Source organism: Scleropages formosus, chromosome 9 (genome assembly GCF_900964775.1).
Source record: "Scleropages formosus chromosome 9, fSclFor1.1, whole genome shotgun sequence".
Lineage (NCBI taxonomy): Eukaryota > Metazoa > Chordata > Actinopteri > Osteoglossiformes > Osteoglossidae > Scleropages > Scleropages formosus.
This window is the reverse complement of record NC_041814.1, coordinates 2,479,134-2,504,750: the sequence shown is the minus strand read 5'-3', so window position 1 is coordinate 2,504,750 and position 25,617 is coordinate 2,479,134. Positions and strand designations below refer to the sequence as shown.

Sequence of the window (25,617 nt, the reverse complement as noted above, 5' to 3'; positions counted from 1 at the left end):
CTTGGCTGTCCGCAGCCTCACTACTACATAATTGGGTTGTTAGTTGGTAAACATACCATTCTCTAGCCATGGGGATGGTGTGCGCAAGTGTCAGTCAATGGGTGAATACATGCATTTTAGTTACACTGGAACAAAATTTGATTTATCCAAGGTCTGCAATCATTTGTAATGCACCAGCCTGATGGAGCTGCATAAATTCTTCCCCATGTGTCCTTTTTAACATTTTACTTTTGCGGCTTGATATGCTATGGTTATGGAGACATTATTAGTGGTGGAAAGCACTTTGCTTTGTAAATTAGTTTAAAATGTGAAAATGAGTACATAATTTGTTTACTGAATGCCTGTTCATTCTGGCTTCCTCTGTTTCTAAGAAATGGACAAATGGTTCTGTTTTAAACTCCAAAGGGTTAGCGATACCAGGTTATTTATTGAAAAGATTCTTAGGATTTAACTGATTTAGGTACAGTTAAACTGTACAACTTTAGCACTTTGTGTTTTGTATGCCAATGGTTTAGGGTTTCCTCTTACTGAGATGTAAGATCCTTAGGTAACTGCATGTTATAAAACATTTTTTGGAGATTGCTTATCCATTTCTCTTAATATGGAAACATTTCTGTTGCTAATGAGATGCCACCAGTCATGCTTTTATCAGTGGAAATGGTCCGTGAAAGTTCTAACTACTGTACAATGGCACTTAAAGGGGGGTGATGCACATGTCACAGGCTACATTACAGTAAGCCAGCTGGGTTTGGTTGAGATGTGTAAAAGTAAGAGGTGTTGAAGTTTATTTTTGTGCAGGCCCAAACATGCTCTGTGCCTATTTGCTCTAGGCCTATGGAGAAAGCTCCCACTACAATGAGCATGAGGGGCTCTCCTCCCCCTTCCTCAGCTCAGGGATCATTGGTAAGTTCTGCAAGCTCACACCCTTTTTGCAAAATGAGTCCTTCCTTTCTCACCTAGTACAGTGAGAGTACATCTGGCTGAGACAGGGTTGGGGACTGAAGTGAGATCCTAGTGCCTCCCAGTCTTGTCTGCATTGTTTGTGCAGGAGATAGGGGGTGGTTAAGGGCAGCAAAGCACAGTCAGTCCTTGGGGTTCTAGCTACAGCTGCCCTACAGCTTATTTCTAATTGAGGTGGACAGAAGTGATTCCATTTACTTTAATATGCCATTTTCCCACATCTATAAGTGAATAAATTATACAAACTGAAACTTAAATGATTCCAGTTAACAAGAACAAATTTTCGGCCTGATGAGTTCCATGTGATGACAGAAATGTAGTGCTTAATCTAAGTATCAAAGAGACGATCATCCTGGTAGTGTTCTGGGCCCATTACCACTTCATTATCAATGTACCAATTTCTCTTGTTTTTAAGGTAAAAACGAAAGGGGACCTTACTCTTTTGGAGCTCAGGTAATGCAATGCATTGCATTACTCTTTTCTTGTTCCTGTGTTGCTCAGTAATTTTTTGTACCTGCTCAAGGCTCCTTGATACCATGCAAAGGGCCTAGTTTCCTTATGCTGTCTGCTTCACAAGGGTTGGTACACATTTACTTTACAGAAGAAGAAAATTAGAGCAGGTGAAATGTCAGTGGTACCTGGATTTTAATTGTACAGAGTGGATTTTTAAATCTTTATCATCTTTTAGTGTCTGCACGGAGTACCTAAAGATCCATATCCAGTTTTGCAAGTCTCTCAGCTCCAGCACCGTGCTTGGGTGTTTAGTGGCAACCATTCAAGTGTGTTCTGTCTCTTAACTCAGCCTTCCTCTTCTATCCACAGCCTGGGTTTCTGAACAGTGACATGGCCTTGCCCAGTCCAGATGCCATGTCACCCTCCGATCTAAAATCCGCCTCCCAGTTCTACCCCCCATATCCAAGCAACCCCCGAAGGCGTCCTGCTGAAGTCAGCATTGGTGAGAGGGGCATTTTCTCTGGTACATTGATGTAGTCCGTATGGTGTTTGATTAAGCTATAGTTTTGATTTTGTTTTTGTAAAAGTACTGAATAAGTTTTGACAGTTTCATTCGATATACAAATACTTTGAGTATTCATTTCCGCTTTTGTGCAACAAGTGGAATATATGCTTCCCCCCAGAAGAAGCATATGGCATTGCGGTTCTGCCCTTAACCAAGGTATGGGTATTAAGACGGATCTCTTTGAAAGTCTAAAGTGTAACGTTTTAAGCTGGTTAAGTCTTCTTTGGTAAGGCCATTTACAGAAGAATAAAAATGAGAAGCTAAGCTCTAAAATAACCTAAACAAAACTAAAGAAGCAGATTCCCTCTTAATGCTTTTAAAGTGGAACATCTTGCACCAGTATGATCATAAAAGGCTCTAAACAGTTTTTTTGCCGTGAAGGAGGCGTTGAATCAATCCCCTCAAAGGGCTTAAATTTCTGTGCTTGTCCTCTGGTTCTCCTGCAGACACTCAGCCAAAGAAGAGGAAAGTTCCTGGCCTTCCGTCGTCAGTGAGTGCTGTTTGCTGCTTCGTCCCACTGTCTATGGACACTTTCCACTCCTCTCCCTCCCCCACAAAGCACAAGTCTCAACGGCCAGGCTTGCTCATTGCTGTTTGAAGCTCTCCACTGCCTTCACCTCTGAGGGGGCAGCAGCGAATAAAGGAATATCAGTGTCTATAATAAATACAGCCTATTTCTATACACTAGTGCAAGCGTGTTTTAAAACTTAACTTCCGTTGTGCCGTATAAGCCTTACGTAGGTTTTAAGGTTGGCAAGTTGGTGTAATCCTAGCTCCTGGGTTATTTTCAGGCAACATCAAATTTAGATGTACTGTATATGTTGAGTAATTGAGTATTCTGCAGAAAAGGTGAGAAATGAGTCTTTTTAACAAGTTCTGTTAATGCGAAACAGTGATGGAAACAGTGACTTTGTCTGGATTCAGTGCAGATGAACAACCCCCCACCATCAGTGTTGGTGTGACCCAGTTGTCAGAGCTACAAAGCTGGTCTGTGAACTGGCATTAAGTCACAGTCATAGCCCTGTACTCCTCCCCCTTTCCACTGTGCCCTGAGATCTGAGCTCCCACCTATTCTCACAAATCCCTCATAAGTCTCTTGTTCACACTGTATTGGTTCTTCCACTGATGATCAGCGAGGCCTACTACATGTCAGAAAGCCTTTGCTTGATCATGATTATATCTCAGCCTTCCATGGTCTTCCCAATGATTGCGGGGCTGTAAGCTTGGCTGTTAAGTACATGGGCTCTATCTCTCATTTGGTTTAGAACACATCAAACCACTGACGCAATAAATGTATTATTTTTAACGCTCCGTCTGTTCCTCACGCTGCCATATCTTCTGATTATTAGTCACAATTTAATGAATCCCTTCTTGGTGTAAATTACTGTTTATTCCTTCATACTAAGATTTGCCATTCAGACTCCCTGTTTTAGATTATGGCTTCATTCTTCACATTCTGAAGGAGGACTAAAAACCTGTGCTTGAAAAGCCTGCAGCCATTGAAATGAAGCATCTTTCAGCAGTTGGTTTTTTTAAATGGACCCACTCCTGATGTCAGGAGTGCTGTGGGGATTTTAAATTTTTCTATCTTAACTTTCTCTGTCCAGCCACCCCCCCCCCCACCAATTCTCAGCCACCCCTCCCCCACCTCGTACATATTTGGTCAGCCCCATTTTTTTCCTTTGCATTTTTCCCCCTCTTGACTCTGTCACAACCCCCTCCCAGGCGTAGCCCGCCTCCCCTGCACCAAAGGCCTCCCCGCCCCCTCTCCTCAGCCCAGCTGCCTGTGGAGTTGGACAGGCTCCAGGAATGGGCAGATGGCTCTGTAATTAGAAGTGCATCTCTCCATTCCCTTTCCACTTCTCTCTGTTAAATCAAATTACAGAAAAAGTCAGCTAGTTGGATTTGCATTCTCTACTGCCTTTGCTTTTATTTCTTTTACACAGAGAAAGAGTGATGTGCGATGCACAGGGGAACAGGAATATTTACATATGTATGTGTTTTAAGATGGCATCTCTATGTCGCCAGTCCATGATGAGACGTTCCAAGGACACATTAACAAACGTGCACCACCAGTCTCCAGAAGTCCGCTCTTCCTTGTGCATCATTTTTTTTTTTTTTTTTTTTTTGGTTTGGGTGGATAAAAACATCTGCAGGGACAAATTTGTACATTTTGTGTTAAACTAACCTGCGATACATTGATTAATAAAAGAATTTGTGTGGTGCTACTGTCTGAGGAGCCTTGCTGGACCCTGAATTAATGTGGCCTCAGCAGTGATTTATGGCTGAATGCGGTTCAGTGGTATGATCAATAGCAATACTAGTTGGGCCGCATTCAGCCCTCGCGCTGTGGTTCTTTGGAGCGATATATGTTTGTGTGGCCCGGGTTGAAAGGGCCCAAGAGGGGCGCTGTGGTGGCAGGCCGTTGCTATTTTGGTTGGCCCCTGGGATGGAGGAAGTGTCTGCAGCTTGAGATTCCTCACAGTGCCGCTTCCAGCGTGGTGCGGCTGCTGCTCACTTCGGTCCCGTCGCTCTGGCACACTGCTGCGGACCGCCAGCTGCGCCTTGGAGCACAGTCCTTTTAATGGAAATGTGTGTGAAGTGAACATTGTCATTAATGTGCTGCTAGACTGTTTCAGGCTATTTTCTTGGGCCGCCTTGGGCCAGGATGCCAATGCTTGTGTGACTGTACTTGTAACATTTCTTTTGCTTGGTCAGGACAGCTTGTCTAAGATGTGTTTACAGTAGTCTCAGCAATAGTGTTCTTGTTTTAAAACACTATTAATGCATTTTTGTTTGTCTGCCAGGTCCATGCCTCAACATCTGGGGAAGAATATCACCGCGACAACACGGGGTATCCTTCCTCCAAACCCGGGGCAGTGTACCCTGGCTCCTTCTACGTGCAAGGTCAGTGATTTGGGCCTGCGAGGAAAGAGACTGAAATGTAGCCAAGTAAAGGAATAAATCAGTTTTTTTCTTCTCTCCATTACGCTGAAGAATGTACGTGTAATTAAGCCGTAGTATTTGTGAAGTTTATAAGTATGCCTGCATGTGTATCCCTTCTTATACTAACACTCAGATTTTAGTTATAAACAGTTCTTAATGTTTTCCACTATTTATTTTTCACAAAGGACAAATTATTTTGGTGTTAGTTTGTACCTCTGACATTTTAGAGAGACCCCATTGAGTACCCCATAATTTTGCTTTGACAGCTGACATAAATTACCATAGCAATATCTTAGTTTGAGGCATGATTTTATTTTCCCTCATGTCCCTATGTACTTTTTGTGGGTGATATTTTTTGATAAACTGAAGTACACTTGTACCTCACTTGAGTAATTTTTGGAGGGTCTCAATTACTTTCTTTGTCACCTTACATTTTTCGGGTTGTAACACTGGGAAATGTACAAATTTAGCCATTGGGACCAAGATGTTTCCAATACAATAACTTACACTGCTTTGAATATATATTTCATTTCTAAATTATATTGCTGAATTTGGAATTCCATGTTATCACTACAATTACAGAATTCAGTATCTGATATTCTGGCTTATTAATCTGTTTTTGCTAACTGTCTGTACAGAGGGCCTGCACCCGGACCCCTGGGGCTCATCTGGACCACCTGGCCAGCTGGGCTACACCCCAATGCTGGGCAGCTCCACTCACATTGGCCAGCCTGGACCCTTTGCTGCCATAACCCACCAAGACAGGATGGTGAGGTGGCAGGTTCACTGAAATGCATTTCTGTAGTTACGTTAAACTTAACTGTTCATGTTCATTGCTGTGTCCTTTGACTATCTGAAACCTTGGTTTTTGATCCGGCTATTAACACCCTTCCTTGGAAGCACTGACCTCTGCCTTGGTTTCCTCTAGAATTACCCTCTCCATGGCAGTGATGTGAACAGCAGCCTGCCCTCTGGCTTCCATTCTAATTCAGGGGGGTATGGAGTGTCCAACCACACACCCCCTATCAACGGTGCAGACAGTCTAATGGGTATGATGCTTGACAAGGCACTCAAACTTGTTACCGTTTTAATGCAGTTACTGTTCTGTGATCTAATTGCCACCATTATGTGCACCTGTTTCTGCAAGGCTGTCTTTAATGGAGACCTGGTGTGTTCTCCTCTGTGTACATACATTATCTGTTCTCGTGTGTGCGTGTGTATATATACTGTGTGTGTGTGTGTGTGTGTGTGTGTGTGTGTGTGTGTGTATAAAATTACTGAAGGGAAAAGATGTGAAATGAACTGCATAAAAAAGAGAGAAATGTAAGAATCTCAGAATCTTGACTAGAAATTTGCTTCAGCCAACAGAGGCACCGCGACAGGAAGCTCGGGAGATGAGATTGGAAAGGCTTTGGCTTCGGTGGGTGTAGCTTTTCACTACCACACTCCATTCATTCAGAATGTGTTCTGCAGTTTCTTGCTCCTCATTATGGTACCTGGCAGTTTACCAGCAGCTTCTTGTATCTGGTTGCAGATCTATCCCCCTGACCACAACAGCAGCAACTTCCCTTCCACCCCATCTACGCCGGTGGGCTCTCCTCAGGGTGTTGCTGGTACGGCAAGCAAAATGTAACTGTAGTAGTGCAGTTGCCACTACACTGCCTATCCATTGATACTTCTGAGCTATTCAGGCATTTGCAGTGGAGGCCTGGACATTGCTCTGCAGTGCCATCTGCTGTGTATGAAAACACAAAACATACTCCATCTTTTCACAAAACCTCTTCCACTGTGCCAAAATCCTTTTTCTTTTACAGTACTGAATTAGATAATTTGTGAAATTGCTTGAGGCAATTTGATATCATGACCATTGTTTAATAAGTTTAAAAAAAAAAAAAAAAAAAAATCCAATGAAATGTAGTACTGACATTATCTTTGAGTACAGCTTTCGATAAGCTTTATTTTGTCACAGGTTAACATTTGGACTTGTTTGTTAATATGTAGCTGTAGAAATGCCATTTCCTTGGGCAGTATTGACATGAGGAATGAGGCCTGTGTCTTAAACACATTTATGCAATTTTTCTGCAGCTGCATCTCAGTGGTCCCGGCCTCCAGGTCAAGCTACGCTGTCACCAAGCTATGAGGGTGGGCTGCATGCATTGGTAAGCAAGGTTAACTTCACCTTGGAGTTTGAGAGTCTGCCATTGCACGGTTAGTTTCGCCACTCACAAATATTATGGCCTGTGTTCTTGCTGCAGCAGAACAAGGTAGAAGACCGCCTAGATGAGGCTATCCATGTGTTACGCAGCCATGCAGTGGCAGGGTCCCACTCTGACATGCACAATCTGCTGAACCCTGTGTCTTCTGTGCCCAATGGGGGGCTGGGGGCGCTGGCGCCCTCTTTTTCCAGTGGTGGACTGGCTCTGGGCAGCCGGCATCCTGCCATGGTAAGTCAGGTTCTTGGTCTTGTTGTTCTATGTACACTTGATGGTATACAACTAATACTAACCTCAAGGGATTATATAAAAGTTATCTAATGCATGAAGAAGATTATGGGACAGAGCAGGGAAGAGACAAAAGGTTCCAAAAAGGATCCCACCCTTCAGACAGGTTTTCATTTAAGTATATATATATATACATATATATATATATATATATATACACACCAGTGCTTGAATCTGCCAGAGAGGATTTTTTTAAATAAGAAATTGCAAATTTAATAGTACTAGTGTTTTAAGCCTTAAAGGTTTGTTTGTAGTACTTTTTGCCTTTTCTGTCCAGTCCACACAATACAACTATTGCCCAACTATATTTATATGCTGTGGTCTTAGAATCAACACTGAATTTTACACATTTCTTTCTTGGAGTTAATCCAGTACCTTTGTAAAAATGATAAAAGCTGGAGCTCTCAATGTGTGATCCTATATCCTTCCCTATTCTCAGCCACCTTACTGTCAGTGGAAAAGTTTAGTATCTCTTAGCTTGCTTTTACCCTCAAGTTGATACATGGGCATAGATGAACATAAAATTCAATTCAGTTTATTTTTATAGAGCCGTTTTCTCTCACAGTGACACAGAATGCTGAAAAAAGGCATAAGGCAAAATGTACTATTACTCATCTTCTAGGTGGGCAGTCACCATGAGGACCCTGCTAGCCTGCCCCCAAACAATGCTCTCCTACATGGTCATCATGCCTCTGTCCCTACTCAGCCTGGAGGACAGCCTGAGGGATTTTCCAGTGAGTTTTGAGTACCTCTTGTGGACTTCACTTATGGAAAAACTCCAGCAGACAGGTCAACACTAGCTCTCTCTACAGGCCTGCCTGGGGGCATCGTCCGCTCTGCTAACTCCTCCAGCAACTCCGATGTCAAGAGGGAGGACAAGGAAGAAGATGAGAACTCTGTTGCGGACAAGTCGGAAGATGAGAAGAAAGACGGGAAAGGTGCTCGTACACGCACAAGGTGTGTTAGCTCTTGTCTCTGCTTACGGGTCAAAACAGAAGTGATCTTCAAAGTCTGCACATTTTACACAAAGTCCTGAAAGCTATATCTACTTTAATGCTGAGGTGAATGTGCTTCAAGGTGCAGCCAACAAAATCAAGTTTCAGGTTTATTGTCATAGGTATAAGTATCATGAAATTCTTCTTGAATGCTTCTCCACAGACTATGGACAAGGCAGAGACAATAGAAATACTGTGCAAAACAATGTCAATGACAGTGAGTAATGCAATAGCAATAACAATAAATAACAGTAACAGTAATAACAATAATACTAGTAGACAGCCAGAGAATGAGAATGCTTAAAAGTGACAGTGTAATTTACCAGTGTGCTTGGGTGGAGCAGTCCAGTTCTAGTTACTAAAGGTGGCACATTGAGTGTTGTATACTCTTACAGCAGTGGGGTAAAAGCTGTTCCTGTACCTAGCGGTGCAGGTTTGAATAGACCTAAGCTGCTTTGCAGACGGCAGAGAAGATAAAAGTGCCCGTGCGGGGTGACTATGATCTTTCATGATGCGCATTGCCTTTTTGAGGCAGTGTGTGGTGTAGGTGTCCTGGACTGCTGGTACCTGTGTGCCGATGATTTCCTGAACTGTTTTGACCACCCTCTGTAGTGCTTCCTTGTCCTGTGTGGAGCAGCTGCCACACCAGGATGTAATACAACCTGTGAGGTGACTCCACAGCACACCTGTAGAAAGTGGTGAGGACTGTAGTGGACACCCGGGCTTTCTTCAGACGCCTGAGGAAGTGAAGACGTTGACGGGCCTTTTTGATGGTTGATGCTGTGTGCTCAGTCCATGTGAGTTTGGCAGTGAGGGTGACCCCTAGGAATCTGAAGCTGTTGACCCTCTCTACAATGTCGCCTCCCATGTATATGGGTGCATGAACCGTATCCTGTTTCCTGAAGTCAATCACCAGCTCCTTAGTTTTACTGACATTGAGAGACAGGTTGTTGTCCTGGCACCACTCTGCCAGGAGCCTCACCTCCTCTCTGTAAGGCTGTCTCATCGTTGTTGGTGATCAGACCCACGATGGTGATATTGTCAGCAAACTTTATGATGGTGTGACTAGCTACACAGTCATGTGTGAACAAGGAATACAGCACCGGGCTCAGGACGCTTTCTTGTGGAGTGCCAGTGTTGAGGGTCAGTGGGGAGGAGGTATTACTGCCAATCCGCACACGCTGGGGTCTGTTGGTGAGGAAATCCAGGATCCAGTTGCACAATGTGGCACTCAGCCCCAGAACTAGTACTTTGTGGATCAGCTTGGTTGGGATAACAGTGTTGAATGCCGAGCTATAGTCCACAAATAATAGCCTTGCATAGCGGTTTTTATTGTCCAGGTTAGCCAGAGTGGTGTGAAGTGTGTGTGATATTGCATCTTCAGTGGATCTGTTGTGGCAGTAGGCAAACTGCAGTGGGTCCAAAGCATCTGGGATGGTGTCCTTAATGTGTCCCAGCACCAGCCTCTCAAAGCATTTCATTGCAATGGGGGTCAGTGCCACTGGGCGATAGTCATTAAGGCAGCTCACTTTGTTTTTCTTAGGAACAGGGATAATGGTGGTGTTTACAGCCATTACAGGTGGGTACAGTTGAACTTTTTAAGGAGGTGTTGAATATGTCCGTGAAGACAGTAGCCAGTTGCTCACAGCATGTTTAAAGCTCGCCCTGAAATTCCATCCGGACCAGCAGCTTTGCGGATGTTAGTTTTTCCTTACTTGTGCCACAGAGACGGTGAAACTGGAGTCATGCAGCGCTATGGGGATTCGCACCGAGGGGTTTGTTTGTGAACTCGAAACGGCCATAAAACGCATTCAGTTCGTCAGGGAGAGACGCAGTGGCACCTGTCAATGTCTGCCTCTGTGGTTTATAATCTATTAAAGTTTGGATTCCCTGCCACAACCTGTGTGCATCTTGAGTGCAGTTAAACTCTGATTCTACCTTCCTGCGGTATTCCCGTTTCACGATGGCTTTGCGGAGCTCGTACTTACTCTTCTTGTGCGCGTCCATGTCTCTGGACTGAAACGCGTAGGTTCGCGCGCGGATCTTATTCCGGATTTCGGCGGTAATCCACGTTTTTTGCTTAGGGAATGAGCGGACTGTTTTATGTGGTTTGCAGACACTTACGCAGTACTGGATGAAGTCCGTGACCACTGTGGCATACTTGTCCAGATTGGAGGATGAGTTTCTGAACATGTCCCAGTCTACAGAGTTGAAGCAGTCCTGAGCCTATCCTCTGCTTCTGGTGTCCAGCGCTGCACAGTGCGCGTCACAGGCTCCTCCCACTTAGATTTCTGCTTGTAGACCGGGAGCAGCAGGATCAAGGTGTGATCTGACCGCTCGAGGTGTGGATGCAGCAGGGAGCGGTACACATACACACCTTTATGTGACGTGTAGCAGTGGTCGAGGGTGTTTGAGCCTCTGGTAGGGCAGGAGATGTGCTGATGGTACTTCAGGTACACATTCCTGAAATCAGCTTGGTTAAAGTCCGCAGAAATGATGAACAGGCCATCTGGGTGCTTGTTCTCATACTTAGTGACAACGTAGTACAATTTGTTCAGAGCACTGTGTGTGTGTTCCCTTGGGGTGGGATGTAAACTGCAGCCATGAACCTCCAAGAACTCCCTGGGCAGGTAGAACGGTCGGCATTTGATCAGAAGGTATTCAAGGTCTGGTGTGCAGTTCTGTGCAATCACTTCCACATTCGTACACCATGCATCGTTAATAAGAAAGCATACATCCCCTCCTTTTTTTTTTTTTTTTTTTCCTTTTCCCTTCCCCCGGTGAACCAGTCTGATCAGTGCGGTAGATTGAGAAACCCTCGGGCTGCACCGTGTGGTCCGGTGTGCTGGCGGTGAGCCATGTCTCCGTAAAGCAGAGAACGCAGCAGCTGTGTAGGTCTCTTCGGAATTTAAGTCGTCCTCTGAGATCGTCCAGTTTGTTGTCCAGAGACTGAACGTTGGACAGGAAAATGCTGGGCATCGGAGGTCGTATCCCGCGGTGTGTTGCTCTCACCTGTACACCGGCCCTGCGGCCCCATTTCTGAGCTTGCATCTTCTGGGTGGTCCCAGGTGGGTTGCGGTCATGATGTTGTTTGCGGCAGAGCGAAGGTAGCGAGTTCAGCTCTCTAACACTAAGAATTGCATCTAATCCCTTGTTTCACATAATTGCAGAAGTGTTTGGCGGTCATAAGTAATAAGAGAGTAAACTGGCTGGAAGGATAGTGACACAAACAAAACAATATGCGCTAAAGTCTGTGAGGAGAAGCAATCAACACGTCTCCATGCGCTGGCACCATGTTTCATTATAAATCTGTCCATTAGTGAACAGATATGTTTGAATATCTGTGTGATGCTGATAGCTCATTTTTTAACTATGTCTGTTGCAACTACATTAGTCAAGATGAAGATGAAGAGGATCTACCTGCCGAAGTGAAGATTGAGCGGGAACGAGAGCGACGGGTGGCCAACAATGCCCGTGAGAGGCTGCGAGTACGAGACATCAACGAAGCCTTCAAGGAGCTGGGCCGTATGTGCCAGCTGCACCTGAGCAACGATAAACCTCAGACCAAACTACTCATCCTGCACCAGGCCGTCAACGTCATTCTCAACTTGGAGCAGCAAGTGCGAGGTAAGTTTATGGACACATTCAATTTACGTTTCCATGTGTTTGATACATTTAATAGTTTAATTTTTTTCCTTTACATGTTTTTGTGACTTTTTTTGTATTTGCCAGTTTTCTTGCTTTTGTAGTAACTTTAGTAACAAATGATTAATGTGCCTTTGTATATGTAGGCTTTGCAGCAGAATTTTCACATGGACTGATTGTACCACCTAATGTGTTGCGCATATCTCTCTGCTAAGCTGCTGTGCATTTACTTGATTTGCATTCCTATTTAAAGAGCGAAACCTGAACCCCAAGGCTGCCTGTCTGAAGCGCAGAGAGGAGGAGAAAGTGTCAGGGGTGGTGGGAGACTCTCAGATGCAGCTATCAGGGGGACATCCTGGACTCGGTGGAGATGGGCACAACCCTGTCAGCCATATGTAACGCTCAGGTAGGCACATACATCTGTAAAGCTGAATTAGGGTAGCAGTATAGTGGTAAGAGATTTGGAGTGATACAAAAGGTACTTGAGACTGATTTCCTGCTGTTATTTCACTGACTAAAGGCTTCCCTCACATAAAAAATTTCTTCTTAAAGAAGATTCTTACTCCAGGTGATTGCTAATTAATTGCATAAACATGCTCAACCTATTTATTCATGTCTGATTCTGAGGAATATTAGACTAGTGTTGTGAACTTGGAATGGCCAGTTGTGTTTTGCTGCCATCTACATGTGGAGACTTTTTGTTCTGCATCAGGCAAATTTTATAAAATGGAATAGTGAGTAAAATGCAATTAAATGTTTATATTCGGGAAACCATAATTTGAATGTTTTTAGCACAAGGAACCAGAGTAATGCGTTCCTGAACCCCAGAAGGTTTCACCAAACATGCACAATTCCTATCTTCAAAGAACAGAAAATCTCCTTCAAAATCATGTGCAGAATACCATAACTGCTCTAGATACCTTTAAATCCTGGGTTATTATCAATGTGTTCAAAATTGCTTATACACTTTTCTTCTCCTGTTTTGTTATTCCCTTTCTCTCTTTCCTGCTGATTTGTTAGTTTTCTCATTTTGTTGTACCTCTGTTCTTGGGCATAGAACAGAGGTACAGTGGGTACCTCGCAGCTTCAGGTCTCTGGAGTTTCCACGCTCTCCCTGTTTGTGTGGGTTTTCTCCAGGTGCTACGGTTTCTGTTAGTCAGGCAACGTGAATCGGTGACTGAATCGGCCTTAGTGAATGTATGAGTGAATGAGTGTATGTAACTGAGCTGTGCTGGACTGGTGCCATGTACACGGTGTGCCTGACTTTGTGCTGTGTTTCTAGTGTAGACTTTACGCAAATGTGCATTACCATACCTGAACTGAAATATGGTGATTAGCGGTAGTTGCTCATTTTGTTCTCTCTCTCTACAGATCCTGTGGAATTTCCTAGGTTTTAGGAAGATGTGGCCTTACAATATTCTTCCATCATTCTTCTAAGTGTGTGCATATGTTGATGTCTGTGTATAAACAAGTAATCAATGCACATACTAAATTTTTACGTACTCACATTCATACTGCCAAAACTGACACAGCCAACTGACCGCACTCTTGACCAGTGCTACCAGCGCAAATGTGAATTCCCCCCCTTTACGTGGGTATTTGCTTCCATAATTGTATGGAACATTGAAATAGTCTTTTTTCTTTTTTTTCTTTTTTTTTTGCGCAAATGGACACTTTGACACTGCCCAGGAAGTTGCTCGGAGGAAGAGATCTTTCAAACAGATGAAATTATGAAGCTTTGTGCCTAGTCACATTTTGTAAGAGACGTTTAAACAAAATGACAACTTTTTGGAACAAAATGTTTTGGACTTGCTTATTTAAGCAGTTGTGGTTTTCATTTGTTTGGTTTTTAAATGTAGTTTATAATTCATATTCGAAAATATGTCATACAGCCCCTGCAGAATGGATCTGAATATAATGCCTGAGTTCTAGAAGATTTCTAAAATTTTTTTCTAGCTTGATCTCTGTAAAAACAATAATTGGCAGTCACAAGAATTGGTGAGTGCTTTCTTACCATCTTGGATTTACCAATTTCAGAGTCATTGAGGAAGACAGTTCATCTGTTCCTTACCCAAATTCAAACATGCAGAGACCCTGCAGTATTGTCCCCCCATAGAGTGTCTGTAGAGGGACATGTTGGTTTGTCTGCAACAAGAAATTGCTCTGTTTAGGTATGTTTATATGAGTAGCTTGGCTTTGTTTGTAATGTCAAGACTGACAGGGCAGTTCAGGCTCAGTTGGTCTGTTAAAATTGCTGTCCAGTGAGATGCATATGTCATATCTAGTATTTTGTTTCCTTTAGCTTCTTATTTTTGCAGTGTATTGATAGTGAAGGCAGGGCCGCACAACTCAACCAAGTTTTTACTTTCAGCACCACTTTCAGCATTAGCTCAACGTAGGTTACTTGCAGACTCTCAAAGCACACAAGCAGTATCCAATTTGAACAAAGTATATGTCACTTTCTCTTTTTTGAAGATGAAGACACCCTCCCTTGCCACATCAGAATAGATGACTTTGAGAGAATGATGGATCTGCGTGTAGGGGGATCTTTCACTCAGACATCTCTGAAGCACCTCGCACTGGCCTGCGCATACTGTACATCTATTCAGGCCTGCTTTGTTTTCCAGGGAAGTGTACTGCTTCAAAACACCTTCATGTTGAGACTTACCAGTTTTATCTGTATCGAAGTCCTTAAAATTATTTTATGTAAGATGCGTAAAATATATTCTATATTTTTATCAGATTGTACATTTCAGTTGGTTAAAGATTAACAAGTTGGGAGTATATTATATTAGGAAATGGAAAGGAGTTAAAATTGCTCCTTTTTTAAAATCTTTCATTTGCCATTCTCTCAGACATTGTTAAAAAAGAATGTCATATCTTTCATTTTGTTTTAAACTTATATTGAACTAAAGATGGTCTTCACCAGTTTACTTGCTCTTTCTAGTTGTCTCACCAGTGAGTTGTCTCTTAATGCTTTTGGGGAGTTTAATTTCAGCTGTATTTAGATTCATTTAGCTGATGCTTTTCTCCAAAGCGACTTAGTGCTATGGTTACAATTATTTACCCATTTATACAGCTGGGTAATTTTTACTGGAGTAATTCAGGGTAAGTACCTTGCTCAAGGGTACTACAGCCAGAGGTGGGGATCGAACCTGCAGTTTTTGAATACAAAGGCAATAGCTCAACCACTACACTACTGGCTGCCCCATGTACAAAAATTACAGAATTATTCATTACAAATTATTTTAAGCAGAATTCCTATTGAAAATGAAGCTGTTGAGATATTAGACAACTATAGAGAGCACGTTTGAGTCCCTCTGACATGCTGTTACAGAACTATTTTGTTTGATCTGAAACTTAAATGTACACTGATGTAAGCACCGTAAAGTACATTGTATTGCTGAAATATTTTTGAAAATGTAAGGGGTTATGGGGAGAACAAACAAGATAAGGTTGACTAACCTTTGTTAAACTGGAATTAAATGTACGAATTAACATGATACTTTTGATGAACAAATTGGGTCTGACTGTTTGCCTCATTGTCGTACACATGAGGATCCTAGGGATGTTTGCTGTGTGAGGATTTGAAAATGGAAGATGTTCATTTTGCTCTCCCAGATTTTAGATTTCCCTTTTGGGAAGAATTCACAACACTTAATGACCTTGTACCTATTTTCAGGTTAAATGTTCCTATAGACGTGGTATTGTAGAGCAACTTAAAGCAATGTGTGTCATAAGGCTTTGAGGCTGGTTAATCCACCTTTAAAATTATGCAATTGGTTGATATTTGAATGTGCAGTTCATATGTGTAATGCTTTTGTTTTCCAAAGTTTAATTGGGTTTTCCGCTTGGGGGTCTGTATTCATTTTTAGTTCTGCACCCTTTGAAAATGTAGATTTGTTTGGATGTCTTAAGTATAACTGCATCAGCCTTACATTTGTTGAGAAAGCAATGTCAGTGATTGCTTGTCATTTTGTTTCCATGCATCTTCACGCCCTTTTGGATTCTGATCTCTGCTCAATTCTCAGGCTTTGGCAGAGGTAGTTCTGCCAAAATCTCAAAAGGGGAAATTTGTGTGCGTTACCTTTTTTATTTATTTTTTTTTTTATTGATGTGGTTTTAATCTTAAAATCTTTCAAATTCACATTTTAAAAAGTCAAGTGTGGCCTTTTTTATTCTAAGGACTTCAGATGTGATGATGGGAGAGATACTTTATCAGTGCCTGAATACTTTCAGATCAATCTTTATTTCTTTTTTAAAAGCATAATGTCCTGTATTTTTTGCAATGTTTGGTACATCCTATTTTTAATGTTGACTTATGAAAGGAAGTTTAAAATGTAAAAGGAAATTGAAAATTAAGACAAGTGCAAAACTTGTTTTGTAGGTCTGATTGTTTTTAAAGTTGAACTGGATTTGATCTTTTCTCCGAGCTACTGTTTAGATGTTGCTGTGGAGTACATTTTGTCAAGTACTTGTTTGGGTCCCCCCTGCCCCCCCAACTACCCACTGTGTGTAACTGCCACTCGACTGCTGTTAAGCTGGTCAGGGCCGCTTGCAACAGGACAGGGGTTCGAGACGCCCGTTTCTGCCCACAGCTGTGTGTTCTGTCCAGTGCCGCATCATTTCTTGGTCTGGCTTCAGTCTTGGGAAGGATGCTGGTGCTTTGAGGAACGAGGAGCTCTTCATCCGCCTATATCGTTGGGATTTTTAGGATGAACTGGAACGAGACACGCACTGCCAAGGCTGTGCGTCATGCACACCAGTTTTAATTGGCCTGATGAAAAGTGGTCTTCACCTGGTTTTGATAAATTTCTTTTCTAACCCTTTCTATAATAATTGTTTTATACGTATAGCTTCAGTTTAGACTTTGTGTTAAATTGTCAAAGAAACCTCAGTGAGTGATATTTTAAACTTTTTACAAACTGTCAAGTTTTTGTCTTTACTGAGAAATGCTAGCGTGCTATAAATGTCTGCTGTGGAACCCTGATGGAACGCAGGATCTTAGTCGGAGAAATGAAGAACGTTCTCAGTCAGTATCTTGTGGAAATGAAATACAACATGCTTGGCAGCTGTATAGTGCCAGATATGCCTATTATCCCAAGTACAGATACACGCTGCTACAGAACCTGGCGTCTCATATTTGCATTTTGAGGAACGAAACAGTGTTGTGTTCTCAATGCATCCTGTCATTGTCTGTTTTTATATATAAATATATATAAAAAGTAGCTATTGAGAACTGTTCTGTATATAACAGTAATGTAGCAATAAATGTGCCATTTTTAATAACAAATTATACTTTTTCAGTCTGTCTTGAATCTTGTATACTTAAAGGAAAAATAAAAAAATGTTAAGGGTTTGACCATAATTTGGTCCTTTTTTATGCCCTGCAAACCTTGATGCAACAGCAGAACTCAATTTTCTAATTAATAAAGCTGTAAGGTATTGGAAGTTTACAGTAAACACCTTTCGAGAAGATGGCAGATGAAAAAAGCTTCTCTGTATGCAGTGTCATCTTTGTGTACAGTATTGAGTTGCGTGCTACTCACAGTGGTAAAATGGGGTGGCACAGCGAGTAGCGCTGCTCTTTCACAGCCCCTGGGTGGTGCGAGAGAACGTGGGTTTGATCCCCACTCAGTCTGTGTGGAGTTTGAATGTTCTCCCTCTTTCTGTGTGGGTTTCCTCTGAGAGTTCTGGTTTCCTCCTGCACTCCAAAGACATGCTGTTCAGGTTCCCCCACAGTGTGTGAGTGACAGAGAGAGTGTGTGTGTGTTCCACTAATGTGTGGATGAGTGACCCAGTGTAAGCAGTGTATCTAGCAGTAAGTGTTCTGGTGCTCTGGTTTCCTCCCACACTCCAAAGACATGCTGTTCAGGTTCACCCATAGTGTAACAAAGAGTGTGTGTGTGTTCCACTGATGTGTGGATGAGTGACCCAGTGTAAGTTGTGTATCTAGCAGTGTAAGTCACCATAGTAAATAAGGTGTGTTGGCTGATAACACTACATAGATAGAGGTTATTGGAAGTTGCTTTGGAGAAAAGCATCTGCTAAATAGACATAAAATCCTTTTTAGGCATCACCGCAATGAAAAAGTGTTTAATTTTCAGACTAAAACATGCTGATACTTTATGTTCCCTTCTTGCATTCTGACAAACTACGTACTGCCCACAAAGTGAGTAACGCGGAGAAATGCACTGTTAAGTATAACAACCCTGAGACTGCACTATATAAAGAAGTGAACGTGCAGCGCTGGTTTGGGGGGGGGGGGGGGGGGTCCTGCCTGGTCACGTGGGCGGGACAACGGCGGGTGACAAAGTGACGCGCGTTTTTCGGCACGTCCGCGTTTCCTCACGCGTGGCGCACGTCGTCGCCTCGGTTTCTGCGCAGTTCTCGCAGCTTGTACTCGACACTGAACGCGCTCACCAGCGCCGCCTGGATTCCTCTTCATGCGCTTCATTCTAAGGGCTTCTGTCCTCATCTCCAGCTTCGCCTGCGCGCAACAGCCAGGAGCTGCTCCGAAGCGCGCCTGTTATGTCACGTGCTCGGGCGCAGGCCCCTGAGCCGAAGTCTGACGTCATCTCGAAGGGGCCGCGAGAGGAGGCTGGTGACGCTGTGCCGAAATAGCTCAGTTGGGAGAGCGTTAGACTGAAGATCTAAAGGTCCCTGGTTCGATCCCGGGTTTCGGCAACTCCCGCTCTTGTGCGGAGGAAGTGGCAATAATATTGTCATTGAGTGTCATTCGTCTCACAGATCCATCGCACTTTTTTTTCTTGTTCTTTTCCCTTCCTTTGCTTATTTTTGTCCTTTCAAGACCCGTACGTAAAGGGTCCGGCTTCGAACCCCCTTTCCTGCTGTCCTACCCTTAATCCCTTAATCTTTTTCCTTCTTTTTTTTTTTTTTTTTTTTTTTTTTTTAAATTATTATTAACCCAACACAATGGTATAAAGAGAAGAACAGTATACACATTTCCTGTATAAATAAATAAATAAAAAGAAAAGGAGAGAGGGGAGCACAGAGAGATCACACTTCAGATGAAAATGTTGGACGATTTATATTACAGTGTAATACTTTTAATTGCTTTTTTATTACTGGAGCTTTAGGTCGGAGACAGTAGAATGTACAGTTACTGCTTGATTTCATCCCAGAGCCCTATAAAGTGTGGATTCTTAGACAGTTTGCATTTATATTAAGTTTGGTTAATAAGAAAAATTAGTTTGACTAAATAATGAGTGACCCAGTGTAAGCAGTGTATCTAGCAGTGTAAGTCACCATGGTGAATAAGGTGTGTGGGCTGATAACACTACCTAGAGTTCATTGGAAGCTGCTTGGAGAAAAGTGTCTGCTAAGTAAATAAATGTAAATAAAACTGTTTGTTGTCCTCCTTGCAGTAAAGAAACCAAACAGCATGTTTTCCCGCAACAGTGACAAAAACAGCGATGGTGATTTTTTTTTCCCCTCTATTTACATTGCATTTTATTGATGACATTGTGCACTTTGTGCGTTACAGTGTATGAGCAGAGCAACAATAAGTGCAAAACCGTTTCAGATTGATCTTCAAAAAATACACACTTTCTGTCCATGTCTTTGTTCAGTTTCCAAAGACTTGGAGGGTCATTCTGTGGATTAAATGATTCCTTTTTAATCCTCATTTATGAGCAGATACTGCTGTGGTAAGAACCATGTTTTCCTGCAGCACAGAGGCCTTTACCCTTCACCAAAGTCCTTACCCTCAGTTCATGCTGTATGTAAGGGTGTATGTCCATGCTTTATTAACCATGGTATTGTTTCTCCGTGCGATGCGCTACTCTTCAGTACCATGGTATAATATCCGAATACAGGTTGAACTCATTATGTGCCGTGTAAATGTTTTATAATGTGTCTCGATGTGTGGAAAGAGCGCTCAAGTCCAGCAGTGATCTACAGTCCAACTGTTTCTACACAGTGGCGTTCAGTGCAGGCTGTGTCCCGGGATAGACTCCGCACCACCACGGCCCTGACAAGGACAAGCGGTTCACGACGGTCACTTGGATGCGTTCGAGGAACGCACTCGGAAAATACATTACGTTCAAATTTTTCAGTCATTTGTAACATTTTTTGAGCCCGAGAAGTAGGTTCTTGGATATGATATGTGATTTTTTTTTTTTTTAAAGAAATATTATAGGAAAGATATGTATGGAGTAAAGCAGACTGGAAGAAAAGCACAAAAGCCCAGAGACAGGTTGGTATGATAATGGGATAAACTGGATGCTTTCATAAAGAACAATGAACTGATGTTTGGTCTTTGTTACTGTTGAACTAGTAATGGCTTTTGACCTTTATTTCCGCTTTGCAGCTTAACGATCAAAATGTGACATGAACACCCGTAGTTCTTGGGGGGGGGATTCAAGGATGGGATCGATGTAAATGGTTCTCTTTGTACCATGGAGCTAGAGACTGGGCCTCACCTTTTCTGGCCCTGTTATTACACCAAAAAGCTACGGAGAGATGTCTCTAAATTCATTATTAAATAAACTGCAAACTGTACAAGGAATTTACTTTGCTTTATGAATATGTTCTCTTCAGATTCTCACTGAATCTGAGAACGGCCTAATTTGCTAATCTTTTCAGTTTTTCCTAAAGAATTTAAACAGTACATAAAGACTAGGAAAGAGTGTTGTATTAATAAATAAGGCCATTAAAATGGTAAGTGAAAGTAATATTTTTAAGGTTTTGGTGTAACATACATGGTCATTAGAGTGACTTATTTCTATTTTGTTTATTTATTTTTATTTACTTATTTGTATACTTGCCCCCCAGCCAAGTTAGATTTTTTTGTGCCAGTGTTCTTGTATTATGAATTTTTGAATTGTTCGTTTAATTAAAAAAAAAAATTAACACGTGTAGTGGAATTTAGACTATGGCAGGAAACACAGTATTTATAGTGTAGTTCCGAATAAACTGTTGAGCAAAGACGTAGCCGTGAAGGCATCAATTAAAAAAAAAAAAATGTATATGAAGTGTAATTTTTCTGTGGGGGAAGAAAACCGTTAAATAAATAAATGAGCTCGATCGCCCCCGTGTGGCCAGGTGCGGTCAGCGCAGCGGCGGACGCAGGTGAGATAAATTTGTAAGAAGACCCCTGGAAGGACAACAGTCCATCACAAGGTAGAAACGCACAGGGCGGACAATTCGGAGCGTCCAACCCGACTGGATCTCTTTGGACTGTGGGATGAAACCCGCAGAGACACGGTGAGAAGACGCAAACCCCAATTGCAGCCGAATTCAAACCTGCACCCGAACAGCCACCCTGCCAGGCGGAGATGATGTTTAAAACAGACTAATTTATTTCTTCTAATTTATTTGTTGCTTCTAAATGTTATCTCCATGACATCGACTTGCTTAAAAATTCTTACTGACACATGGTTTGGTTTTAATATGCACATAGCTGCAAAGCACGCAGCTCCATTAGGGGTGAACGTGGACATTTGTTCAACCAAACAGCGACAACAACCAGCGTCTAACTGTGGGTAAATCTTCATGGTCCTTATTAACACACTGCCTGCCCTTCCCACGAGCTGCCCGAGCTGTGTGGAAACCCGTAAGACTCCCCTGTCTGCTCAACTCAATGATGTCTTTAATTGGTCTGATGCTGTCCAAATTTGGTGTCACCGAGACATATCCGTTGAAAGGCACGTTTTACCGACTGAGGCAGAGGGCATCAGTACATTAACGCACAATGCTCTGCCTTTGCAACTAGAAAACCCGACTAATAATATAATAGGCTGGACGCTTTTGATTGCATTTGAAAGAATATATAACAGAAATAGTTACCACTCCCCTATAGGTCTCCTGTCAGTGCAACATTATCCAACCACTTTTGTAATTTAATTCTTATTTACTTTTTTAGTATTTATACTACTATTTATACACTCGTGTTTGTATAATCTGTAAATATGTTATTTATTCTGTAATTCTATGCCAGCTGTTTGTCTGTAAATACTGGAGGCACCCAGAACCACAGTGAATTCCTTGTGTGCGTCAGCACTCTGGCCAGTAAAATTCATTCTCATTCTGATATAATGTGTTGCATCGGAAAATCTGCTGTTATTTATCACACACATGAGAAAAGGGTGGCCTTCATTTCTTGGACTTGCACCTCGGATTATAGACTGAAGATGAAATGGATGAAGTATTACTAAAATGCTCATCCTCTATCACGGGGGTGTGGTGTTGCAGTGGGTTGGACTGGGTCCTGCTCTCCAGTTGGTCTAGGGTTCGAGTCGTGCTTGGGGTGCCTTGTGATGGACCGGCATCCCGTCCTGGGTGTGTCCCCTCCCCCTCCAGCCTTATGCCCTGTGTTGCCAGGTTAGGCTCTGGCTCCCCTTGACCCTGTATGGGACAAGTGGTTTCAGATGGTCTGTGTGTTTGTGTGTGTGTGTGTGTGTCATCCTCTATCTGGACCATTATACCACTGCACATTTTCACACTTCAGTGATTTTAGCTTTCCTTCGTTTGGCAATTATAGCACTGAAGGAATCCCGTTTAAATGATCAGCCTTCCACAAACAGGTACTTCTGTCTTGGTCATTCATTGACAAACACAACTTCTCGCTGTGCGCTTATTTCATTTGGAATAACAGAAATCCCAAACAACAAGAAATCATTATGTTATGAGAAGTGGCATGATAATTTCTTCAGGATTCAATCGTACGACCCTGACAGAGCATCATTTAAGTCGCCAATTTGAGCAACCGAGGGGCAAGATTGCTTTTCTGTAACTTCACAAAACAACAGCAGAGCCATGTGTGGTTTGTTTCAACAAGACATAACTTCTGGAATTCCTTTATGAATGAGAGGCTGATATGCTGCAAGAAGGTATGGTTGTTAGTACAGAACTATCTCCTTATAAATAAGATCGAAGAGGCATCGTTCAAGCTGGTTCGTACTATTCATCCAACAAATCATTCCCTGCACAAATTCAGGGAAATTATTGACAAAAACTGTGTATTTTGTGAAGAACAATCTGAAATTATTAAAAATCTGTGTTAAAATGGTTTGCACTTATTCTGGCAATGCTCATATACTCTAACTAAATGAATCAATACATCCATTGTTATTGTCACAGACTATTGGCACGATTGTGCTCTTTGCATTCTTGGATTGCTGCAAGGAGGACAACAGTTACGTTTACACCCGCCCATTTATTTTCATTAACCGCCGCATGGCGGGTCGCGGTGGTCCGGAGCCTATCCAGCAATCGGGGGCGTAAGGAGAACTGTGCACACTCACAGCATAGTCAGGTCTACTTAATTCATCTAATTTTCTTATTAATCAGACGTTAAAAACATAAGTGCAAAGTCACTACTAAGCCTTACTCCATGATGATTCATTCAATTCATAAAGATAAACCAGCTTTTTTTCTAATACGCGAACAAAAGCAATTAAAACTCTTACACGTGAATCCTCAATGTTTTCATGTAAACTGTGACTGTATTCCCCTAGCTTTTGCATTTTTTTAAAAAAAAAAATTTAATTATTCTCTTTTTATCGCGTTCAATTTCCAGTCGGCGCAGCCGTTCGAGTGTTGCGTTGTTAAAAAATAAAAAATGTTTACGCTGTTCAGGCGTCGTATGCAAATTTATACGTCACATGCTACGTCACAGCGTCACGAAAATTGCCACACAAACGTCACGTAATCCGTTTTGCCAAGTATGAAATGCAATAATGTTGGTAGAGAACCTTGCATTATTTTTCCTCAGACGATAGGTAAGGTGAAAACCGTCCCGTCACATCGCGGTGTCACTGTGCGTGTCGTTCCGTGAACCCAAAGCCCTGTGCATGACGTCGTATCCCTGGGTCCTGCTGTAATTTCGCGCAGGCGCGCAGGACGACTAAAGGGGTCCTGACGCGCTCATTGAGGCCTCGCGCTGGAAGGAGAGGAAGGTCATAACTCACAATGATAACCAAGACAGTTGGACCAAAATATGTTTCCATTTTTAAGTCGTGGTAAGCTTTGGAACGGGAACCTCCGGATTCAGTGCATGTCATGTGTCTGTTAACCGTATACTGTACGTATTTTTCAACATAACATTCTCATTCCCGTGACTGCTGCTGCTTGAGCCTCAGCCTGTCTGTGTGCGCGTTAGGCTGCCTGGCTGGCGGCTCTCAAAGTTATTATATTTATTAAATTTTGTCAAAATGGCGCTCTTTTGATTGAATGATCCACAAATAATAATAATAATATCCATAACACGTGGTCTTGTTTATTTGCTTGCCTTCCCTCTTCTTGGCTAGGGTTCCCACGATGGTCGCTTGGGGCTCTACTGGGACAGTAGCACTGATCCACTTCACAGACTGGAGGGTGATTCTGGATTATGTGCCCTACATCAATGGCAAATTCAAGAAGGATGACTAGATCATCATGCGGCAAGCTGTGTGGTGAGTACATGTTTGTGGTATAAAGAAGAATGGAAGGGTCTTAGAATTTCTCTCATCTTAGTAAAATTTCAGTTTTGGAGGTATGTTATGGGCGATGCCTTTTTATCCAAGGCAAAGTGCAGTGTTAGTTTGTACAATAAGATACTTAGTTATTTCCTCATCATGAGGCTCATGTATGCAGCTGGGTAATTTTTCTTGGAGCAATTCAGGGTAAGTACCTTGCTCAAGTATAAAGTGTACAGCCGGGGTGGGACTTGATCCCGGCACCTTCCAGTTACAAATGCACACGACCCAAACCGCTCCACGGAACTTTTTTGGACCTGAATCGGGCATTTCGGGCTGTGTGCGTAGTGTTACAGTAAATGACTTCACATATTTGGATATAAAGTATTTGTGCTGTGACTTTCTCTCCCTCCAGTGGGACAGTCTGTTTCCTGAATTTAAGCTGCTCTTATGGTAAATGCATATAACTGAAAGCCAGTGTGTATCATAGTGATGATGCATGTGGATTTATAACCAAAACATTGATGGTTTAAGTCACAGGGCCATACTTGTTGTATTTCCTTGAACAAAGTACTGAACTGCAATTGCTCGAGTAAAAATACCCAGAATAGTAGTTGCGGGACATTTGTCACATGGAGAAAAATAAATTGCTACACCGACTGGTTGTATTAAGTGTATAAATGAATCCACGGTGAACCATTCCTTTGGTGAATGACCGGTAGAATGAACCCGACTTTATGATGTACACAGTCAAACGATTACAGTGGGTTTCCTGGAAAATACTCCAGTACTCCAGAGTGCTGAATGTAACAAGCAATGTGTTGTTCTTGCAGATGTTAACCAATGTACTGGTGGGGTCTTTGTCTGTATTTGCCTGCTCTGTAGAAATATTCGGGCCGGCGATGGAGAACTGCATCGTTATGGACAAGCCTGGAGTGTCCATGGCACACCTGTGGCCGCTGGGTGCTGAGGGCTGTTGTACTTTACTGCTGTCCTGTTCTTGTTTTTGTAATTTATGTGAATAAACTTTTCATCATATGTCTGAAATGTCATAATCAGCATTTGCCCAGTGTTAGTACATAATGTTACCAAGGATGTAATGAGATAATGTTCGGCATAGTCGCCTTCCTTAG

The 25,617-nt window shown here is 42.4% G+C and overlaps 2 protein-coding genes and 1 non-coding gene across 6 annotated transcripts in view; all 3 read left to right on the top strand.

Annotated features, from left to right (window-relative positions):
• The window catches only part of tcf3b (transcription factor 3b), a 31,071-nt gene extending 15,955 nt beyond the window's left edge, over positions 1 to 15,116 (top strand). For 3 of the 4 annotated variants that reach the window (XM_018728171.2, XM_018728170.2, XM_018728173.2), the window contains 16 exons: positions 831 to 903; positions 1,376 to 1,413; positions 1,783 to 1,915; positions 2,425 to 2,468; positions 4,786 to 4,885; positions 5,563 to 5,693; positions 5,853 to 5,973; positions 6,286 to 6,344; positions 6,459 to 6,537; positions 7,010 to 7,083; positions 7,180 to 7,368; positions 8,048 to 8,159; positions 8,238 to 8,382; positions 11,815 to 12,047; positions 12,319 to 12,471; positions 13,437 to 15,116. In XM_018728171.2, the coding sequence (XP_018583687.1) occupies positions 831 to 903; positions 1,376 to 1,413; positions 1,783 to 1,915; positions 2,425 to 2,468; positions 4,786 to 4,885; positions 5,563 to 5,693; positions 5,853 to 5,973; positions 6,286 to 6,344; positions 6,459 to 6,537; positions 7,010 to 7,083; positions 7,180 to 7,368; positions 8,048 to 8,159; positions 8,238 to 8,382; positions 11,815 to 12,047; positions 12,319 to 12,464 (1,677 nt within the window). In that variant the 3' untranslated portion in view covers positions 12,465 to 12,471; positions 13,437 to 15,116. The remainder of the gene's footprint in view (positions 1 to 830; positions 904 to 1,375; positions 1,414 to 1,782; positions 1,916 to 2,424; positions 2,469 to 4,785; positions 4,886 to 5,562; positions 5,694 to 5,852; positions 5,974 to 6,285; positions 6,345 to 6,458; positions 6,538 to 7,009; positions 7,084 to 7,179; positions 7,369 to 8,047; positions 8,160 to 8,237; positions 8,383 to 11,814; positions 12,048 to 12,318; positions 12,472 to 13,436) is intronic. The other variant, XM_018728172.2, reaches the window with a different exon arrangement.
• A 3,563-nt stretch (positions 15,117 to 18,679) lies between these two features.
• trnaf-gaa (transfer RNA phenylalanine (anticodon GAA)) lies at positions 18,680 to 18,752 on the top strand. Its single transcript has one exon. It is a non-coding gene; the product is annotated as a tRNA-Phe (tRNA).
• A 5,169-nt stretch (positions 18,753 to 23,921) lies between these two features.
• uqcr11 (ubiquinol-cytochrome c reductase, complex III subunit XI) lies at positions 23,922 to 25,531 on the top strand. Its single transcript, XM_018728182.2, has 3 exons — positions 23,922 to 24,049; positions 24,338 to 24,481; positions 25,370 to 25,531. The coding sequence occupies exons 1-2, from the start codon at positions 24,000 to 24,002 to the stop codon at positions 24,456 to 24,458; spliced, it is 171 nt and encodes a 56-aa protein (XP_018583698.1). The 5' UTR covers positions 23,922 to 23,999; the 3' UTR covers positions 24,459 to 24,481; positions 25,370 to 25,531.
• Positions 25,532 to 25,617: the final 86 nt, after the last annotated feature.

Coding starts and splice junctions, on each gene's coding strand:
- uqcr11 (XM_018728182.2), top strand. CDS start 24,000: ATGATAACCAAGACAGTTGGACCAAAATATGTTTCCATTTTTAAGTCG. Junction 24,050..24,337: donor GTTTCCATTTTTAAGTCGTG/GTAAGCTTTGGA, acceptor CTTCTTGGCTAG/GGTTCCCACGATGGTCGCTT.